General features: G+C 37.0%; 1 protein-coding gene across 1 annotated transcript in view; it reads left to right on the top strand.

The window, feature by feature from the left end:
- Positions 1 to 1,031: 1,031 nt before the first annotated feature.
- The window catches only part of UBE2V2 (ubiquitin conjugating enzyme E2 V2), a 41,293-nt gene continuing 19,888 nt past the window's right edge, over positions 1,032 to 22,436 (top strand). Inside the window, exon 1 of the mRNA XM_028118995.1 lies at positions 1,032 to 1,101. Within this exon, the coding sequence (XP_027974796.1) occupies positions 1,086 to 1,101 (16 nt within the window). The 5' untranslated portion in view covers positions 1,032 to 1,085. The remainder of the gene's footprint in view (positions 1,102 to 22,436) is intronic.

Below are 22,436 nucleotides of genomic sequence, written 5' to 3'. Positions count from 1 at the left end.
ACCAGCACTGTAAGGGCAACTGGGAATGAAAAGACCATTAACTTGGGAATCAGAATTTTGTCCAAATTCCAGCTCTTTTGTAAGTACTGGTAGATTCACGCTCTTAGGAAAGTCATTTCAGTTCTTTGGGGTTTAGTTTCATTTCTTATAAAATGGGGATGGTAGTATCAAATATTACTAATTATATTTGTGAGGATGGTATTAAGAGCCATGATAGTTACATAATACTAGATGGCAACATTTCTACTGTGTCACTGTGGTGAAAACTAAGGATGTAAAATCTTTGCTTTTTGAATGACATTCTTCCTAATTACTTAGAAATTTTATTTTAGACGTTTTTGAAAGCACTTTCTGACTTAGACATAGATTTTAGTGTTTCACTATCATGCATATCTCAAAAGTAAAATATGAATGCAAAAATTCATTTAATTCCAAGGGGCTCTTTAAATTTTCTGTTGAACGCCTTTGAATCACTTTTCAACACAGAATTGTCAATGCCCTATTTTGTTTTGACTTTTAATAATATGCTTCTCTTAATTCAATATATCAAAATATTATTTCCATAATCAACATAAAACATTCTTAAGATGTTCTTTACATGAATTGTTAAACAGATTAGGGTTTTGCAAACCTGCGCTGTCTCCCTTACAGCACATCTCCAGGCACGAGCTCATAATACAGGTGGTTGCCGTATTAGGGATTGCAGCCGCACTGCACATGCCTTTTTTAAAAAATTAAAAAAAAAATTAAAAGAAAATTTTCCCCTCCGCTCCCTTGCACATGCCTCTTAACAAATATTTTCTCTTTGGCCTTTTGCTCTACATTAGGATGACTGACTCAACGTGATGTCCCAATGAACTTTTTCTTTATTACTTTGAATCTACTGTAGTAGCTTAGGAAGCCGCCCAAACACCAGCGAGGCCCTGCATACCCTTGGGCTAGGTGACCGGAGCGAAAGCCGCCGGGGGCGGAGCCCATGGTGACGCGCGCCGGGCGCCGCAGGGCGCGGGGCGAGGCGGCGCGCTTCCGGAAGTGGCACTGACGTCGCTGTGCGTGCAGGCGGCTGCGTCGGGCTGCAGGAGAAGATGGCGGTCTCCACAGGTCGGTTCCCTGGTTGGGCTGCCTGCTTTCCCACTCCAGCCCGGCTTTGCCCCTCCACCTGCTGCTGGCGGCCGGGCACTGACTGTGTGGGAGAATCCGGAGTGCGCCTTCTCGGACACCGGGCTCCCCGTGGAGCGAAGCCCGGGAGCGGGGAGGGGCCGGCCGGGCCGGCGCCCAGGGCCCGGGGCGGCCGTCGGGGGCGGTGGGTCGTGCTTGCGCGTCGGCCGCGCGTCCTCGGGCTGGGGGCGGGGTGGCTCTGGCGCGGGCGCACTCGCGGGGTCTGGCGGGTTCGGGTCCGATTGCTGAGCGGAAGACGGTGTGGGAGGGAGGAGAGGAGGCCCAAGGTGGGCGGTGTCAACCTCAGGCACGGAAGGATTTCGGGGTAAGGGGCGTCATGGATAGAGTGGGGCTTGCGTTCCCTTGGAACTGTTAATCTTTGTAATAACGGAGAAATGATGACTATTCTTACCTGACTGAATATGTGTTGTCTTTTTATTCGTTTAAATGCAAAACTGTAGGGCAAGTAGAATAAAAGCATAGAGCAAGTAAAAGCTAATTGAAGAAGTGGTTTCTCAGGCTGTTCAACTCTTCTCGTACTGAGTAAAGTGTTTGGTTTCCTATGAGCACAGACTTTGAAATTAAATATTAACGCTGAGATTTTCGAAGCTTGGCCATTTAAAAAAATGTTAAAATGAAAATGTTAAGTTTTACTACTTAAACATACGTTTGATCTTTCATTTTTCCTAGTCATTATTGAAACCAGGTTATAGAACAGTGTGATTTAATAATTCACGCCATCATTGCATGAAAACGAATTTTTAAATCTATATTGTGCTGAAAAATGGAAGGTTGCAGTGTATGTTACTGGAACACCTCAGAATACATTTAAAATACATTTTAATGAAAAATTGTCTTTTAAGTCTCATATTTATTTACAGATGTCATAGGTGATGAGATCTTTAACAGTTTTAGCGCTGAGAAATATACTTGAGGTCAGAACGAACTAGTAAAACAAGGATTATTTCAAAAATGAGGTTTTACTGTTAAGACTTTACTTGCTGTTTGAAATCCAGTGTGCTTGTGAATGGGCCATATCTTTTTAAGAATTGTGCTTATTAGTACCTATGGGTTCTTGAAAATTTAGTAATTTAATTTGATAGTTATGAGTTATAGTAATTTGATAGTTATTAGTCATTTTGTAGATTGCATTTATTTAAACATGATTTTTTCCCTAACATTATACGTATGAGAAAGTGTGGAAATATTTTGAAAAGACCAAATATTAGATGATGTTAATGGCAAATACTTTTAGTTAACTACTTTTAGTCATTTTTAAGGAAGTCAAATATAAATTATAAAGATGTTGCTGATTATTGGCATATTTCCTTATGCATACATCGGATGCCTGTGTTTTCTAGTTTATACTTCAGCATCACAATTGTTACATTTTCACTCTGTTTTTAGATTTATGAAATTTGAAGCCTTCGCATAATTAGTAAAGATGTTATTTAGGCATTTGAGCTTTCTTAAATCACTGAAACTCATTTTGAAACTATTGCTAAAAACTTCCCCTGGTAAATTTCAGTATTCTACTTATTTTATGTGCTTTATTTATTGACAGTATTGTTGAACTGAGAGGGATATGAGCGCAGAAGCAGCTTTGGACATTTTAAATTACGCTTTCTGTTAGCTATATTTTTGTATTCTTTGCTTCTTAGTGGCATGGAAGGGAAACAGTATGTGTATATTGTGAAATAAATGATGTAACTTGAAATTTATTAAAATGAGATGAGCTAGATGGATGTAATAATGTGCATGTTTTGGGGTGCCTGGCTGGCTCAGTCTGAGGAACATGTATTTGATCTCGGGGTCTTGGGTTTGAGCCCCATTTTGGGTGGAGAGATTACAAAAAAAAAAACTTTGTAAAAAAGAATCATTTAAAAATGTACATAGACAAAGTAATCTTGGATAAAAATAGTTATTTGGTAGGACAAAAAGAAGAGACACTTGACAAATATTTTTTTATCTTTTCTAAGGAATTTTATTTTATTTTATTTTTTAAAGATTTTATTTATTTGACAGAGAGAGAGAGCGAGGGAGGGAACACAAGCAGGGGGAGTGGGAGAGGGAGAAGCAGGCTTTCCACTGAGCAGGGAGTCCGGTGTGGGGCTTGATCCCAGGACCCTGGGATCATGACCTGAGCCTAAGGCAGACGCTTAACGACTGAACCACCGAGGCGCCCCAGGAATTATATTTTAATGTGCGTTATCTAAAGGTGCATTACCCTTCCTTTTACTAGAAGAAAAATTGGGGAGAAAAAAATTCTAATTAGAATGGGAACTGTTGGTCCTCTTATTTTGCAGATGAGAAAACTGAGGCCTAAAGAAATAAAGATTGTACATAGTGATGGAGTCAAGATTAGAATTTGGGGTTTTTTTTTGTCCTCAGTTTAATGTTCTTTCTGTTATGAGGAACTGTGAATTTGGAATATTCCTCAAACATGAATCTTACTCCCTTTTATGCTTGAGAGTGACTTTCACACTTTTCTTTCTAGCAGAATCTTTGTTTTGGACTGTTAGATGCTTCTTATGAATGGAAATTGGGCTGTGGTGGAGACCCACTGGCTAGGTTCCCCTTTTCCAAGAGGCAGAGTCACCTCTGGGGGTCAAGAGGATTTCATAGGACATAGCTTAAGAAACACTACTTTAAGGAATAGAAATTTATTAATACATTTAGTAACTTTGATCAAAAATTTAATTAGATCCCTGCACTAAGAAAAGACGTGGATAAAAAAAGTATGTGCAGTACTTTAAAAAAAATAAATTTTAAATTTTAGAACAGTTTTACAGAGAAGTTGTGAAGATGGTACATAACGATTGTACATTAGAGTACCTAATGTAGATTTTGTGTCTCAGGATCCCATCTGGGATACATTGTAATGGGAAACATTTTAAAATTTCATATTACTTAAGTTACACTAGTGTTACAGTGGCGTTCTAGTCTTTGAATGTAGATGGTTGTAAAATATCTTTAAGGAATGAGAAGCTCAGGAAAAAATGGAGTATTTTTTCCTTAATAGTGGGTCTGTGTAAACCATATGGTTGAAAAATGAAACCAAAATAAAACTTACTAATTACCCTCTTCAGAAGTGGGTAGCATTGTGTATATGGGAACAAGAACTAGATTAGCAGTGTTTTAATTCCCCTGCCAGCCCTTGATAGATTACTGTGGCATGGTAGGCATGCCACTGGATCTCTTAAGCCTTGCTTTCCCCATCCCTTCTATGAAAAGGTTGGACAACATGATTTTGTTTTCCCCATCTTCAAGATTAATGAACAGAATTTGAGAGTAGTAATAGAAAAGATCTACGTGTGTAGATCATAACATACAATCTGGGAACTAAACAGTAGGAGAGCCAAATTGCAGTAGTCTAGTACATTTCCCTCTTGAGACTTTATTACCTGGCTTGATAGGTTTTTCTGTGTCCATTAGGAACCTGCATACCCTTGATACATGTTTGCTCTTGACAATATGATTAAATAATACAGCCTTACTATATAGGCAGTCATCCCTTTGTACAGTACTACAGAGTGGTAAAAATGACCACTCAAACTGAAACTGTTCAAGGCATTTTTTTTAAAAGATTTTATTTTTTTGAGAGAGAGACCAAGAGACCAAGGGGGGCAGAGGGAGAGGGACAAGCAGGCTCCCTGCTGAGCACAGAACCTGATGGGGCTTGATCCTAGGACCCCGAGATCATGACCTGAGCCGAAGTCAGATGCTTAACCAACTGAGCCACCCAGGTGCCCCCAAAGCAGTTTTATTAAGTAAGAAAAATTATTACTCTGTGACCTTTGAAAATGTTTGCTCAGACATTAAAAACTCTTCCTGTGGTTACAAGTGTATAGGAAAATGAAAAAAAAATTGTAAAACTAGTATTTGCTTAGTACTCGAAATTAAACATGAGACATTAAGAATTAGAGTGTTTTATTTTTTAAAAAAGCTTGTCAAGAGTATGGAACAGTGTTTCCTTTTTCTCATATAACTTAGGATGTGGAGCAAGCATCTTTTCTGTGCTTTGGTGAATTGTCATACAAGTTGGAATCATTTCCAATATTTTATCCTTTGTGCTTTCAGTGTTAGGAAATAATCTGTGATTTTCTTTATTGTGAAGTGTTTTACTTTCTCTGGAACATTGTCATCCTTTTCTTAATACTTACCTCATTTACATCCATAAGCTCACATTCACAAAGTTGATGTGGCTGCTCATCTAGAGTCTCCAACACTTTATGGTCGGGTATTTCTTCCATAACTACTTATATTTGATTCACATTTCACTTCACTGTTACCAGTTTCTGTTTCTTTGCTGCACTTTGTTTTCATTTCTTCGCTGTGCTTTGATTGCTTTGATCTTTGTTGGCTAATTTCCTTTATTTGCTATTTTTATAGAATGTCACATGGGTTGGGGTGCCTGGGTGGCTCAGTTAAGTGTCTGCCTTTGGCTCAGGACATGATCACAGGGTCCTAGGATTGAGCCCCAAATCGGGCTCCCTGCTCGACCTAGAGTCTGCATCTCCCTCTCCCACTGCATCTCCCTCCCCCCCGCTCCGTGCTGTCTCTCTCATGCTGTCTTTCTCTCTCAAATGAATAAGTAAAATCTTAAAAAGAAAATAATGAGAATGTCACATGGGTTTACTACTGGCAGACAAGGAGGCAACACTACTATAAGCTTTGCTGTCTGTATGTGACTAACAAATGTGCAATGACCCATCACCAACAGATGTGAAGTGATTGGCCACTGGTTACAATGCTTATCTATTTAAGTGATTTGTGGACTGGGGAGCTAGCAGCAAAGTTTGTACTTAATGCAGTTACTCACAGTTAGTAGGCTGCTAATTGAAGCTTCAATCATGTTGTTGGGGGACTGGTGCTATTTAAACAATGCTAACTGAAAGTCAGGCAAATGGAAACTATGGAAAGCAAAGATTATCCTTAGTGGAAACATCCACTTGACAATTATTTGGGGAGCTGTTTGACACAAAATTTCGACGTGGGTACATGAGGCTGGCAGACTAGAATAAATGGAATAAAATTCAGTGTTCAAAAGTTTGTTTCAAATTTAGTTGACTTTTTAAAAGAGCTGTTGCTTTTATAAGTAAATCTTTGAGGTGATATTATAAGGTGGGTCTTCAGGACTGGTGTTTGTGAGTGACTTATTCTTATTTACAAAGTCTCCACTGATTTGTATAAGAGCAGTTGTTATATTCAGTTTAAGTTAGAACTCAGCAAAGTTTCAGACCACAGGAGAGAAATCCTTAAAGCCTGTGTAAGTCTTTACATACGTTGAAATAGTAGTTCTAATGGAAAGTACATTATTGATTATCTAGGCCCTGGACCAAGTTCATTTTATAGATGAACAATGGAAATCTAGATATGAAATGACTTTCATAAGATTATTTAGCTAGATATTGAGTCCAGAGCTAGTTTCTTTATTTCAAGTTCTTTGATACTACTTTTGTATTACACTGTATTCTATAAACTTTTTGTTTGCTTTTATTTTGTAGGAATCTAACAATGTGATTTCATAAATAAATGTCATTAAGAATCAAGACAAACACTTGAAAGAGTGTAATGGATTATAAGTAATTAAAACTATATGTTCTCTTAAGATGTAAATGATTATGTTGAAAGAATAACAAAAAAATCTAACAATTGATATTAATAGCTAAATCTTGTTACACATTTAAACAAAATTTTTTTTTGTGAGCACAAATTTGGTATTGTGGGCAAATACATGTAGTAATTGTTTCCCTTGGTGATTCTTATAATATCTAACATTTTCCCTCTGAGCTTATTTTGGGGATGGGATGGAGAAGAGGTTATTGGTAGTGCTATGAGATTTATAGAAATTCATCTCTATCAGAAGTAGGAAGCATAACCTGATGAGTTATCTTAAACATTTCCATATTGCTCATAAAGTGGCCCTTAAGGACACTTAATACTGACTCCCCTTTTCCCCATTCTTCTTCTTACCTACTTCTCCAAGTAGGGTGCCTCTGGACAGGACTGTATGTTCATCAGGTGGGAAGAACCTGGTTCCAAGCTTTGTGGGACTGGGAAGACTGGGCAACAGCTATGTAATCTGGACTCCTTATTCTCCCCAGGGGTTTGAAATGGTTTCTAAAATCCAGGGTCCTGGGGTGCCTCGGTGGCTCAGTTGGTTAAGCGGCTGCCTTTGGCTCAGGTCATGATCCTGGGGTCCTGGGATTAAACCCCGTGTTGGGCTCCCTGCTTATCCCGGCATCTGCTTCTACCTCTGTCCCTCCCCCCACTCGTGTTCTCTTGTTCTCTCTCTCTGTCTCAAATAAATAATCTTAAAAAAAAAAAAGATAAGATCCAGTGTCCTTTGGAAAAAGGCCAGTCTTCTCCATGAGGTCCTTGACTATACCTTTGAGTGATGGTTCACTGAGAAAGCTGAAGCTTCTGGGGGATGGAACTGTAAATAAATACTGAGTTTAGTTTCAGGGAGTTACTCTTTTCTACTTAATTTTTTTTTTTTTGAAAACCTTTGTTGAGATAGAATTCATGTACCATACAGTTCACCTATGTGTACAGTCATTATTTTCTGGTATATTTGCAGATGTGAGCAACCATTAACTACAGTCACCTGAGAACATTTTTATTACCTCAAAAACCCTGTATCCTTTAACCCTCACCATCTTATCCCTGTATCGTCCCCTTCCAGCCCCTGCAACTACTAATTTATGTTCTGTCTCTGTAGATTTGCCCATTGTGGACTTTCATATGAATAGAGTCATAGAGTATGTGGTCTTTGGGTCTGACTTCTTTCACTTAGTATGTTTTCAAGGTTCATCGATGTTGTAGAATTTATCAGTTCTTATGCATTTCTTTTAATGGCTGAATAATCTATCATTTATATATACACCACATTTGATTTATCCATTCATTGTTGATTTTGATTGTTTCCACTTTTTGGCTATTATGAATAATGCCGCTATAAACATTTGTGTGCCAGTTTCTGTATGGATGTATATTTTCATTTCCTCTGGTATATATCTAGGAGTACAGTGGCTGGGTCATATGGTAATTCTATTTTTAATTGAGAAACTGTCAGACTCTTTTCCAAAGGGAGACCATTTTATATTCTCACCAGTACCTTCTAAGAGTCCTGATTTCTTCACATTTCACAAACTGCCTGACTTTTCGATTCCAGCCTGGTGGGTGTAACATGATATTTCATTGTGTGTGTGTGTTTTTAAAAGATTTTATTTATTTATTCATGGGAGACAGAGAGAGAGGTAGAGGCAGAGGGAGAAGCAGGCTCCCTGCGGGACTCCATCCCAGCACCCTGGGATCATGACCTGAGCCGAGGGCGGACGCTTAACCAACTGAGCCACCCAGGCACCCTTCATTGTGGTTTTGATTTGCATTTCCCTGATGACTAATGATGTTGAGCATCTTTTTATGTGCTTATTGGTCATTTGTATATGGTCTTTGGAGAAATGTCTATTCAGATTCTTCGCTTACTTTTAAATTAGGCTATCTTGTTGAGTTGTAAAAGCTCTTTATATAGTCTAGATATAACTTCCTTATCATATATATAGTTTGCAAGTATTTTCTCCCATTTTGTAGGTAATCGTTGCACTTTTTTGATGGTATCCTTGAAACCCAAAAGTTTTAAATTTTGGTTAAGTCCAATTATCTATTTTTTCCACTTTTATTAAGATGTGAAGTATGGCTTTTGGTATGTATTTCATTGTCTCTTTGTTTTAAAAATATCGTGTTGACATAATGTAAATTCTGCACTTGATTTTAGCCAAAAGGGGAGAAGTGATGACATAATGTAACTTCTAATTGGTAATCTGATTATGATTGTTTTACATAATTATTGTATGACAGAGGGCTGTAGGAGTCCAAGCTCTCTCTTGCCAGGTATGAGGTTTAACCTTACAGTTAAAGAAGTTAAATAGCCAGATATAAGGCATACTGTAAACAGTTTATGATTTGTAAGTACTGTAATTATGATGTGGATTTTTCAGTTTGGTGACTGGAATGTTACTGAAAAATCTAAACAATGCATACGTTGGCTTACTATTTGTTATCTGTGCTAGTGTCACTTGTTACCTAATTTATCGGTTGTGGCTTACTAAACTATATTGACATAAATGGTTATTTCCTGAAACACGTAAGTTGTAAAACTTAATTTTCTTAAGTGTTTACCTTACAAGCAGCGATTTGGAGGGATATTTAATTTTTTGCTTAATACGTTTTTCTGACTGCAAGCTAATTGGACTGATAGAGGAGAGCAGTTATACTCATTTAAATGGTCTCTGTCAGAAGACCTCATATCTTCTAGAGTGTATGCCATTTTTAATTTTACTTAGACAGGAACCACAGTATATTGCAGTTTACCTAACTTTCCTCCACCTCTTAGTTTATTCTAAGGGAAATGTCCTTTCCCAGTTCTAGAATAGACATTGTTAGCTGCTTTCCTGGAGAAAGTAACTTCTGTTACTTTTGTGTTTTCCCTTGGTTTGCCTATCTCATTGAGATATCTATAAAGTATCTGAGCAAAGTCTTCAACAACTTAACTGCATTGTGTTTGAATGTTGAATGTATCTGACACTTGAGTGTAAGCTTGGGGAAAGGATTCTGTGTTGGTGTTAGAATCAGCAGCACCTGTTACTGGACCGTCGGTCGATAAGTGTTGAGAGCAAGATTGAAAGTAAGCACCTACCATAAATTCACTAAGTGTTTTTTGAGTGCCTCTTGTGTTGCCATCATTATGGTACAGTGTCTATTTAAGTGATTTAGTGAGAAAATAAATGGTTGAAGTAAAATCTAGCTTTCCCTCTTTGTAAATTATGTTTTACACATGAATTCTGCTTTTAGTTTATTTTTCTGAAGTAAAACAGTATTAAAAGATTTTAGTTCAAATACACATAAAGTTGATTATTTTCTCCTAATCTAGCTGAGTTAGTATACAGCACATAACTATATGAATGAATTATTCATATAGTTGCAGAATTTTTTGGGAGTATCTAGGGGCAGAGTGGTTTTGGTTGTAACCTAGAGTACCAGTAGCATAATTAATATTCTGTGCATAATGCATCTCCTAAACCATAGAATTGAGATACTTTACAGATCCTGTATTCCAGAGGTTTTTCCACTTATATTTAAAGGTATAGTACAGATGCTTCAGATGTACAATATTTGATTTGAATTTTGTTTTTTCAGATGTTTTTATTTACCATGTTTAATCAGTTCTTTATTTTTTTTAAAGATTTTATTAGAGAGAGAACATACATGCGTGTGCACGAGAGAGCACAAGTGGCGTGGAGGGGCAGAGGGAGAGGGAGAAACAGACTCCCAGCTGAGCAGGGAGCCCTACATGGGGCTGCATCCCAGGACCCCGAGATCATGACGTAAGCTGAAGGCAGACATCCATCCGACTGAGCCACCCAGGTGCCCCATATACCAGATTTTAAAGTACAGGGTTCTACAAGCATGTTAACTGTGTTGTCATTCCTTTATTAATTAAGTAGTTATTATAAACTTAAATGTATTGTAGGGGCGCCTGGGTGGCTTAGTTTATTAAGTGCCTGACTGTTGATTTCAGCTCAGGTCATGATCTCAGGGTCCTGGGAGTGAGCCCTGCATTGGGCTCTGTGCTCAGCCGTGAGTCGGTTGGGGAGTCTCTCCCTCTGCCCCCCCCGACTTGTGTGTGCACATGTGTGCGCTCTCTCTATAAAATAAAATCTTAAAAACAATATAGTGAAATAATTTTTAATCTCATGCAATTTCTTGAAATATTTATTTTAGACAAAATAATTTAGACAAAAAATTTAGAGACAAAAGTTAAAATTGCTATACATGATAAATCTTCATTTCAGCTAAAGAATATATTTTATATAAAAGTTATATAAAAATATATGAAAATATATTTTTCATATATTTTCTGACTTAATGTAATTTTTAATTTTAATTTTTATATTTTTAGTATTAAATCAGTGTTTATATTGCCGCTTCATACTATTGATGGATATAATTCCATTCTAAAGTTTTTTGTAATCATAAGCCTTGATGTCAATAATTCTGTATTCTTGACGTTTTTGACATTCTTGATGATAGCATTTAATGTGGGATTGTAATTGCTGGTTTTGAAAAAGCTAGTGGGGTTATAGGCCTAGTTAGAATTGTGGAATGGGTTTTTTTCTGAGTGAAGAACTGTGAATAAGGATTAATGATTCAGTCAGATTTGCTCCTTTGCTGAACGAGTGGTCAGAGCTAATTGGATGATAGGCCTACTCAGCTAGGAATTCCACTGATGGTGTGTGGAAGAGAGAGTAAGTGTACATAGTCCAAAATAGAGGGCAGTAAAGTGGTGACACAGAATGACTACATACTTTTCTAAAATATTCTGCAATTAATGACATTGTAAGATAAAAAGGCCTAATGAGTTTAAAGCATCATTTGTAGGTTATCTATGGGTCCATATTGATGAACATTTGAAAACTTCTGATAAATATGATCGATGTGTATGTGTTGTTAATTAGGCCTGTTTTTTTCATTTATACATAGTGTAATTCATGTACTTTATTATTTTTTTAAGTTTTCATTTTAATTTCAGTTAGTAAACAGTGTTGTATTAGTTTAGGTGTACAATATAGTGATTCAACACTTCACACATCACCTGGTGCTCATCACAAGTGCACTTTTGAATCCTTATTACCTATTTAACCCATTCTCCCACCGACTCGCTTTGGGAACCATTAGTTCTCTTTAAGACTCTCTATAAGTTCTTGATTTTTGTCTCTTGTTTTTATTTCCCCTTTGCTTGTTTGTTTCTTAAGTTCCATATAGGAGTGAAATCATATGGTATTTGTCTTTCTCTGATTTACTTATTTTGCTTAGCATTATACTCTAGCTCCACCGTGTCGTTGCAAATGGCAAGATTTCCTTCCTTTTTATGGCTAAATAATATTCATTATGTTCGACACACACACACACGCACACACACAACATCTTCTTTATCCATTCATCAGTTGATGGACACGAGCTGCTTCCATATTGTAGCTATTATAAATAACGATACTGTAAATATAGAGGTGCATGTATCCCTTTGAATTAGTGTTTTTGTATTCTTTGGGTAAATAACCAGTAGTGTGATTGTGGATCATAGGGGAGTTTTATTTTTCGGTTTTTGAGGAACCTTCATACCGTTTTCCACAGTGGCTGCACCAGTTTGCATTCTCACCAGTGGTGCAAGAGGGTTTTTTCCTCTACAAGCTCATCAGCACCTGTTGTTTCTTTTGTTGATTTTAGCCATTCTAAGAGGTGTGAGGTGATACCTCATTGTACTTCTGATTTGCATTTCTCTGATGTTAAGTAATGTTGAGCATCTTTGTGTCTTTAGAGAAAGGTCTGTTCATGTCTTCTGCCCATTTTTAAATTGAATTATTTGTTTTTTGGGTGTTCATTATATATTTCGGATGCTGACCCTTTATGAGATATGTTATTTGGAAATACCTTCTCCCATTCCATAGGTTGTCTTTTAGTTTTGTTGATTGTTTCCTTCATATGTCCCAATAGTATGTTTTTGCTTTTATTTCCTTTGCTTCAGGAGACATATTTAGATAAAAGTTGCTATGGCCGATGGGAAAAAAGGTACTGCCTTGTTCTCTTTTAGGATTTTTATGGTTGCAGGTTACACATTTAGGTCTTTAATCCATTTTGAATTTATTTTTGTGTAGGATATGAGAAGGTGGTCCAGTTTCTTATGCATGTTGCTGTCCAGTTTTCCTAGTACCATTTGTTGAGGAGACTTTCTTATTGGATACTCTTTCCCACTTTGTCAAAGATTAATTGACCATATAGTTGTAGGTTTATTTCTGGGTTTTTCATTCAGTTCCATTGATCTATGTGTCTCTTTTTGTACTGTTTTGATTACTACAGCTTTGTAATGAAGCCTGGAATTGTGATACCTCCAGTTTTGTTTTTCTCTTTCAAGATTGCTTTGGTTATTCGGGATCTTTTATGGTTCCATACAAATTTTAGAATTGTTTGTTCTAATTCTGTGGAAATTGCTGTTGGTATTTTGCTAAGGATTGCATTAAATGTGTAGATTGCTTTGGGTAGTGTAGACATTTTAACAATATTTGTTCTTCCAGCCCATGAGCATGGAATATTTTTCCATTTCTTTGTGTTGTCTTGAATTTGTTTCATCAGTATTTTACAGTTTTCAGAATATGGGTCTTTCATTTCTTTGGTTAGGTTTATTCCTAGGTATCTTACTGTTCTTGGTGCAATGGGAAATGAGATTCTTTTCTTAATTTCTCTTTCATCTGCTTCATTGTTGGTGTATAGAGATGCAACAGATTTCTATACATTGATTTTGTATCCTGCAACTTTACTGAATTCGTTTATCAGTTCTAGCAGTGTTTTGGTGGACTTGCTTTAAGGTTTCCTATATAGAGTATCATGTCATCTGCAGATAATGAAAGTTTTACTTCTTCCTTACCAATGTGATTGCCTTTTATTTCTTTTTGTAGTCTGATTGCTGTGGCTGGGACTTCCAGTACTATGTTAAATAACAGTGGTGAGAGTGGATGTCCTTGTCTTGTTCTTGACCTTAGGGGAAAAGCGCTCAGTTTTTCCCCATTAAGGATGATGTTAGCTGTGGGATACAATTCATGTATTTAATTTTATTTTTTTTAGAGAGACTGGGGTGGGGGGGAGGGGGAGAGGGAGAATCCGATGTGGGGCTGGATCATGACCTGAGCCAAAATCAAGAGTCATGTTTAACCGACTGAGCCACCCAGGTGTCCATAACTCATGTATTTTAAAATGATTTTATATAATGTTTTAAATATGACAGTTACCTGAATGTATGACAGTTGGCCTTTTAAGTTTTTGCATTGCTAAACATTTTTCTCCAGAGTACTTTTTCACCTGCTCTTCTCACCTTTACCTATCTATGGCTATATAGCAAATCACTGCAGAACTTAGTGGCTTCAAACAGTGATTCATTCTTTCTCATGATTTTCATTAACTAGGTGGCTCTGTTGGTTTCACGTGATGTTGGGCTGGACCTGTTGCCCAGGTGCCTTGGTTCAATAAGGATTGGCCATTCTCTGGCCTGTTTGACTTCTTCACATCCTGGTAGTGTGGTTTCCAAGAGAGCTAAAAACAAGAGAAGCCATCAGGCCTCTGAGAATGCTATTCTCACAACTGCACCAGCATCACTGTACCATATTCTATTAAAATAAGTGGCAAGGCCATCCCAGATTCAAGTGGAGGGGAAATACCCTCTATCCCTTGATGGGGGAGGGGGCTGTGTCCTGAGGGAGAAGAATTGTTCATAGTTGGCTTTGGAGGCAATCTATAGACTGCTCCTTGTGTTTTGTTCTTAAAGTTTGTTTTTTTTTTTTATTCATTCGAGACACAGATACAGAGAGAGAGAATATGAGCAGGGGGAGAAGCAGAGGGAAGGGGAGAAGCAGGCCCCCCGCTGAGCAGGGAGCCTGATGCGGGGCTGGATCCCAGGACCCTGGGATCATGATCTGAGCCGAGGGCAGATGCTTAACCATCTGAGCCACCCAGGTGCCCCTCCTTCTCTTCTGTTCTTGAGGACAAATTCATAAAGTGGAATTTTAAGGCAAAGCATATGAGTAAAAATTCTTGTTATATTTTGTCAAATTACCTCTTTTTTTTTTAGATTTTATTTATTTTTATTTGACACAGAGACAGAGATAGAGAGCATAAGCAGGGGGAGCGGCAGGCAGGCAGAGGGAGAGGGAGAAGCAGGCTTCCCGCCGAGCAGGGAGCCCGATGTGGGGCTTGATCCCAGGACCCTGGGATCATGACCTGAGCCGAAGGCAGCCGCTTAACCGACCGAGCCACCCAGGCGCCCTGTCAAATTACCTCTTAAGCAAGGTAGAATTGATTTCCAGTTGTGTGTAATTGTGTATAAATATACTTTTCTCACAGTTCTACCAGCACTGTGTAGTGTGTTTAAATGCATGTTTTAAATTTTATTTTTTGATGGTTGTATGATTTCATCATACTTTAGCTTGCTTGTTTTTTAAAAATTTTCTTGTTTGGCTTATGTTCTTGTTTTATCGTTTGACATGTCTGTGAAATACATATTACCCATTGTTATAAACGTGTGAACATTTACTGCTTGTTCAAGGAACTGGTTATTGATATTAGCAGGTTTTAATTAAGAAATATTGAAATCAACTTGAGAATTTTATACCTTATATTTCATACTTCTCCCTTTTATTTTTCTTTTCAACTTTTTAAGATAGGGTCATGTCCGATAATTCTGAAACAGTCCTCTAGATAAAATGAAGGAAGGAAAATTAGACACTTTGCAGTGGTAAGAATAGCAAAGAATTTCTGGCCACCTTTAATGTGCTACAAAGTACAGTGATTCTCAACTATTTTGATTGCAAGTTAGTAAAAGAATCATGAATTTTTAGAAGGTAAAGCAGTATAAATTGCAAACACTAAAACTGCATTTTATCTTTGATTTAAAGGTGTTTCAGGAATCATATAGGTAAGTTGTTTTTTTTCAAAATTGATCTCTGATAGCTTGCTTTCATGGAGTTCAAGAATCCTAAATTTGGAAAAAATGTGGTTCAGGAAGGATTCTGAACCAGAGAATGGAGATGAGGGCAGAAAAAAGGCGAGAGGATGTCTTCTTCCTGTTGCCTCTTTTTTCTCCCTACACTGGTGGATTCCTTCCTGTAGTAAGCTTTTATGTATTGGTCATTGAGATTTGTTGGGATGGACAAAAGGTTGTACATCACTCATGTAGTTTAGTTCCACATTTCACACTGAAATACGCAGTGTAAAAAACACTATTTGCTCAGAGTCACCTGGCTAGTTTCTGGGTAGAGCAAAATATTAATGAAAATTTTGTGTTGCTCCTTCTTGTCTGTAGCACTTCTCATACTCTGATTTCTGTGTCTTGCTCCCCTATTAAACTGTAAGCTGCAAGAGGGCTGGGACTGTGTCAGTGCTAGATCCCATTTGTGTCACATAGTTTCTAGCTTGTAGTTGATTTTTGATTTTGGTTAATTGGAAGTAAATAAAATTACAGGATTACAATAAAATGAACTACAGTTTTCTTAGTTGAGGCATTTCCTGGTCTTTCATCACAACTGATGCTATTTTCCTTTTTTCTTTCCTTATCAATGGAGTTAATGCTTACTGCCCGCCCCCAACCCCACCCCTTGCTGCAGGTAAAGTCTGAGTTAGCAAGTGCACCTGCCCTTTCTTTGTTGAGCCCTGCCTTCCAGGCCGTATCTGGCTCTTTGCTCATTCATTCTCAACTACTGTCCCCAAACATTGCCTACCATTCGCTCTCTCTCTCTCTCTTTTTTTTTTTTTTTTGGTGATGTCCCTCCTTTTTTTATTTTTTTATTTTTTTTTAAAGATTTTATTTATTTATTTGAGAGAGAGAATGAGAGATAGAGAGCACGAGAGGGAAGAGGGTCAGAGGGAGAAGCAGACTCCCTGCCGAGCAGGGAGCCCGATGCGGGACTCGATCCTGGGACTCCAGGACCATGACCTGAGCCGAAGGCAGTCGCTTAACCAACTGAGCCACCCAGGCGCCCGATGTCCCTCCTTTTTTAAAGAGACTTTAAATGGCAGGAAAACTCTCTCAAATTCTAGTAAATTATTCTTGCTTCAGGTTGTTTTTGAAGAAATAAACATTATCAGTACCCTTCCAAGTCCTAGGCCTCTTTCTCTTTGCCCAGAGATGACTGCTATTCTCATTTCGGAGTATATTGCACAAGTGTCTTTCTACTTTTGCTACATATGTGTGTACTCAGGAACAGTAAAAAGACATTTTTATATGGCTTTTGAGGGGTTCATTTTTTTTCTTTTTAATTGTGATAAAATATATATAACATAACATTTATCATCTTAACTGTACAGTTCAGTAAGGTTAAGTATATTCATGTTGTTTGCAGCAATCTCCAGAACTTTTTCAACTTGCAAAACAAACCATGTACTCATTAAATACTGTGCTTTAAAAACTTTAGCATTGATGGATACTTGCAGCTCTAATTCTTTTACTGTAATTGCAATAGTCTTGTGTCATTGATTATACCTTATTAGTCTTAGGTTGTTTCTAAGTTTTCACTCTTAGAGATAATGCCTAGTGAGCATTCTTATTCCTGTCTTCCTCTGAGCACTCAAATGAATTTCTTCAGCCCTATGCTTGGATCTTTCTAAATATTACCAGTTTGCTCACCAAAGTAGTTGTACTAGTTTATTCTCATGTCAACATTGAATGAGCTTCTTTTCTCTACGTCTTCATCAAATAAAGTATTGTGAGACTTAATATTTGTCTATCTGGGGGATAGTTATTATGGTTTTAATTTATGTTTCCCTGATTACTGTTGATGTTAAGCATCTTTTTTTTATGTTTATTTTTCAGTCCTTTTTCCTGTTCTGTGGAGTTTCTTATTCATAATTGTCTTTTCCTTGTCTCTATATTTTAGATGGTAACATTTTGCCAGTCATGTTACTCGAATCTTCTTTCAGTCTGTGGCTCATCTTTTATCTTTCATTGAACTTGTTTTTTATTTCGTGAAGTTTATCAGTCCTTTGGTTTTGCTTTTTTTTTTTTACTTTTAAGAAATTCTTTTTTATATCTCAGGTCATAAGGATACCTTATATTTTCTTAAAGTTAATATTTTGCTTTTCATATTTAGCATTTAATTTGCCTAGAATTTATTTTTTATGTATACTGTGAGATAGGGATCTAATTTTTTCCATATAGATAAAATGTCCTAACACCATTAACTGAAAAGTACATTCTTTTCCTAGTTTTTTCTTTTGGAATAATTTCAGATTTACAGATACATTACATAAACAGTACAAACGATTCCCATATAATACCTTCACCCAGATTCATCAAATGTTAATATTTTAACGTTTTTATGTGTACTTGCATATGTGCTTTCTTTCCCCTTCCCTACCCACACAGACAATTTTTTTCTGAACCATTTGAAAATAAGTGACAGACATATGCTTCTTCACTCTTACATATGTCGCTATGTGTTTACTAAAACCAGGCATTCTCTTACATTACAACAATGTAATTTTCCAAGATCAGGACATGAACATTGATACAGAACTTCTAACATATAGGCCCTATTCAAATTCTGCCAAATTTCCCACTAATGAGCTTTATTTATTTATTTATTTTTAAGATTTTATTTATTAGAGAGAGAGAGAGCACATGAGAGGGGGGAGGGTCAGAGGGAGAAGCAGACTCCCCACTGAGCAGGGAGCCCGATGTGGGACTCGATCCAGGGACTCCAGGATCATGACCTGAGCCGAAGGCAGTCGCTTAACCAACTGAGCCACCCAAGCGCCCTATTTTTTTTTTTTTTTACATTTGTTATTTAAACTCAATTTAGTTAACATATACTGTATTATTAGTTTTAGGGATAGAATTTAGTGATTCATCAGTTGCATATAACACCCAGTGCTCATTATTTCAAGTGCCCTCCTTAATGCCCCTCACCCAGTAACGTACCCACTCTCTCCCCTCCAGCAACCCTCAGTTTGTTCCCTGTAGTTAAGAGTCTCTTATGGTTTGCCTCCTTGTTTGTTTTTATCTTATTTTATTTTTCCTTCCCTTCACCTCTGGTCCTCTGTTTTGTTTCTTAAGTTCCACATATGAGTGAAATCATATGATAATTGTTCTTCTCTGACTGACTTATTTCACTTAGCATAATACCCTCTAGTTCCTTCCAGGTTGTTACCAGTGGCGAGATTCCATTCTTATGATGGCTGAGTACTATTCCATTGTACATATATACACCATATTTTCTGTTTATGGAATTTGTTGATGGATATCTGGGCCCTTTCCATAGTTTGGCTATTGTGGACATTGCTGCTCTACACAGTGGGGTGAATATGCCCTTTCGAATCACTATGTTTGTATCCTTTGGATAAATACCTAATCGTGAAATTGCTGGGTCTTATGGTAGCTCCATTTTTAACTTTTTGAGGAACCTCCATACTGTTTGCCAGTGGCTGCACCAGTTTGTATTCTCACCAATAGTGTAAGAGGGTTTCCCTTTCTCCACATCCTCGTCAACATTTATTGTTTCCTGAGTTGTTCATTTTAGCCATTCTGAACAGTGTGAGGTGGTATCTCATTGCGGTTTTGATTTGTATTTCCCTGATGCCGAGTGATGTGGAACATGTTTTCATGTGTCTGTTGGCCATTTATTTGTATGTCTTTGGAGAAATACCTGTTCATGTCTTCTGCCTTCGTCAACATTTATTGTTTCCTGAGTTGTTCATTTTAGCCATTCTGACCAGTGTGAGGTGGTATCTCATTGTGGTTTTGATTTGTATTTCCCTGATGCCGAGTGATGTGGAACATGTTTTCATGTGTCTGTTGGCCATTTATTTGTATGTCTTTGGAGAAATACCTGTTCATGTCTTCTGCCCATTTCTTGATTGGATTATTTGTTCCTTGGGTGTTGAGTTAGATAAGTTGTTTATAGATTTTTGGATACTAGCCCTTTCTCTGTAAGACATTTACAAATATCTTCTCCCATTCTGTAAGTTGCCTTTTAGTTTTGTCAACTGTTTGCTTTGCTGTGCAAAAGCTTTTTATCTTGATGAAGTCCCAATAGTTCATTTTTACCTTTGTTTCTCTTGCCTTTGGAGATGTGTCTAGCAAGAAGTTGCTGTGGCCAAGGTTTCTGCCTGTGTTCTCTTCTAGGATTTGGGTGGATGCCTGTCTCACATTTAGGTCTTTCATCCATTTTGAGTCTGTTTTTGTGTATTGTGTAAGAAAGTGGTCCAGCTTCATTCTTCTGCTTGTGGCTGTCCAGTTTTCCCAGCACCATTTGTTGAAGAGACCATTCTTTTTCCATTGGATATTCTTTCCTGCTTTGTTGAAGAGTAGTTGACAATAGAGTTGAGGGTCCATTCTGGGTTCTCTGTTCTGTTCCACTGATCTATGTGTCTGTTTTTGTGCCAGTACCATACTGTCTTGATGACGACAGCTTTGTAATACAGTCTAGGAACTGTTTTACCTCCAGCTTTGGTTTTCTTTTTCAACAGTTCCTTTGGCTATTTGTCTTTTCTGGCTCCATACAAATTTTAGGATTATTTGTTTCAGCTCTGTGAAAAATGCTGATGGTATTTTGATAGGGATTGCATTGAATGTGTAGATTGCTGTGGGAAGCATAGACATTTTAACAATGTTTGTTCTTCCAATCCATGAGCATGGAACGTTTTCCCATTTCTTTATGTCACCCTTAATTTCTTTCATAAGTGTTCTGTAGTTCTCAGAGTACAGATCTTTTACTTTTTTGGTTAGGTTTATTCCTCGGTATTTTTTCATTTTTGGTGCAGTTGTAAACGGGATCAATTCCTTGATTTCTCTTTCTGCTGCTTTCTTAGTGCATAGAAATGCAACTGACTTCTGTGCATTGATTTTATATCCTGTGATTTTGCTGAATTTCTGTATCAGTCTAGCAATTTTTTGGAGTATTTTGGGTTTTCTACATAGTGTATCTGTGAAGAGTGAAAGTTTGACTTCTTTGCTGATTTGGATGCTTTTTATTTTATTTTTTGTTGTTGTCTGATTCCTGAGGCTAGGACTTCCAGTTCTGTTTTGAGCAACAGTGATGAGAGTTTATGTTCCCTGTCATGTTCCTGACCTGAGGGGGAAAGCTCTCAGTTTTTTCCCATTAAGGATGATAATCACTGTGGGTCTTTTGTATATGGCCTTTATGATGTTGAGGTATGTTCTCTAACCCTACATTCTGGAGTGTTTTTATCAAAAAAGGAATTTGCATTTTGTCAAATGCTTTTTCTACATCTATTGAGAGGATTATATAGTTCTTATCTTTCCTGTTATTGTGGTGTATCACATTGATTGATTTGCAGATGTTGAACCACCCCTGCAGACCAGGAATAAATCCCACTCTTGGTGATCCTGGTGAATAATCCTTTTGAGGTACTATTGGATCCTATTAGTATCTTGGTGAGAATTTTTGCATCCATGTTTATCAGGGATATTGGTCTGTAATTCTCCTTTTTAGTGGGGTCTTTGGTTTTGGGATCAAATAATGGCTTCATAGAATAAGTTGGAAGTTTTCCTCTCATTTCAAGTTTTTTGAACAGTTTTAGAAGAATAGGTATTTTTCTTTAAATGTTTGGTAGGATTTCCCTGGGAAGCAATCTGGCCTGGACTCCTGCTTGTTAGAAGGTTTTTGATTACTGCTTCAATTTCTTTGCTGGTTATGCATCTGTTCAGGTTTTCTGTTCCTTCCTGTTTCAGTTTTGTTAGTTCATATGTTTCTAGGAATGTATGCATTTCTTCCAGATTGCCTAATTTGTTGGCATATAGTTGCTCATAATATTTTCTTATAATTGTTTTTCTTTGGTGTTGGTTGTGATCTCTCTTCTTTCATTTATGATTTTACTGATTTGGGTCCTTTCTCTTTTTTTTTTTTTTTTTCAGTAAGTCTGGTTGGGGTATCAGTCTTGCTAGTTCTGTTAAAGAAACACCTTTTAGTTTTATTTGTTCTGTTCTTTTGGTTTCTATTTCCTTGATTTCTGTTCTAATCTTTATTATTTCTCTTTTTCTGGATTTAGGCTTTATTACTCCCCCTGCTTGTGTTCCCTCTCTCGCTGTGTCTCTTTCCATCAAATAAATAAATAAAATCTATTAAAAAAAAAAATAGGTCTCCTGATACCTTATGTGTGTTCCTCTACTTTGTGTTTTCATAATTTTGTTTGTCTCATTAAGGAAGATAATGTGAAAATCAGACAAATATTTGAGTCTTAAATTACTGAAAAATTGTAGAGTATTACTCAGGTTTTATAAATGCTTTTATTAATACATGATTTTAAGCACCATAAAACCAGAAATTTCTTGGACTTCAATTTTAATATTTTCTTTACAGTATTTTTTACATGACAAATTACAGAAATTCTTTGTTTATAAGACATATTTCAACAATGAGTGGTTTTTAGAAAATACATATTTTAAGTTCTATACATTCTGTAATCTCCCTACTTTTTAAAAAAATTTTCTGGATTTTGGGGTGCCTGGCTGGCTCAGTTGGTGGAACATGTGACTCTTGATATTGGGGTCATGAGTTCAAGTCCCACATTGGGCTTAGAGCTTACTTAAAATGAGTAAAATTTTCTGGAGTTTGAGATGCAGTATACAGTGATAGAGTGTTGGGAAATTTGAGTATTAGTTTTGACTCAGCTGCTAGCTTACTACGGTTTTGAATAAGTTACTTCATGTCTTT

The sequence above is a fragment of the Eumetopias jubatus genome, unplaced genomic scaffold, assembly GCF_037043125.1.
Source record: "Eumetopias jubatus isolate StellerSeaLion01/CBP00866 unplaced genomic scaffold, mEumJub1_p1.0 scaffold_4, whole genome shotgun sequence".
In the NCBI taxonomy this organism is placed as follows: domain Eukaryota; kingdom Metazoa; phylum Chordata; class Mammalia; order Carnivora; family Otariidae; genus Eumetopias; species Eumetopias jubatus.
This window is presented reverse-complemented; position numbering and strand designations above follow the sequence as displayed.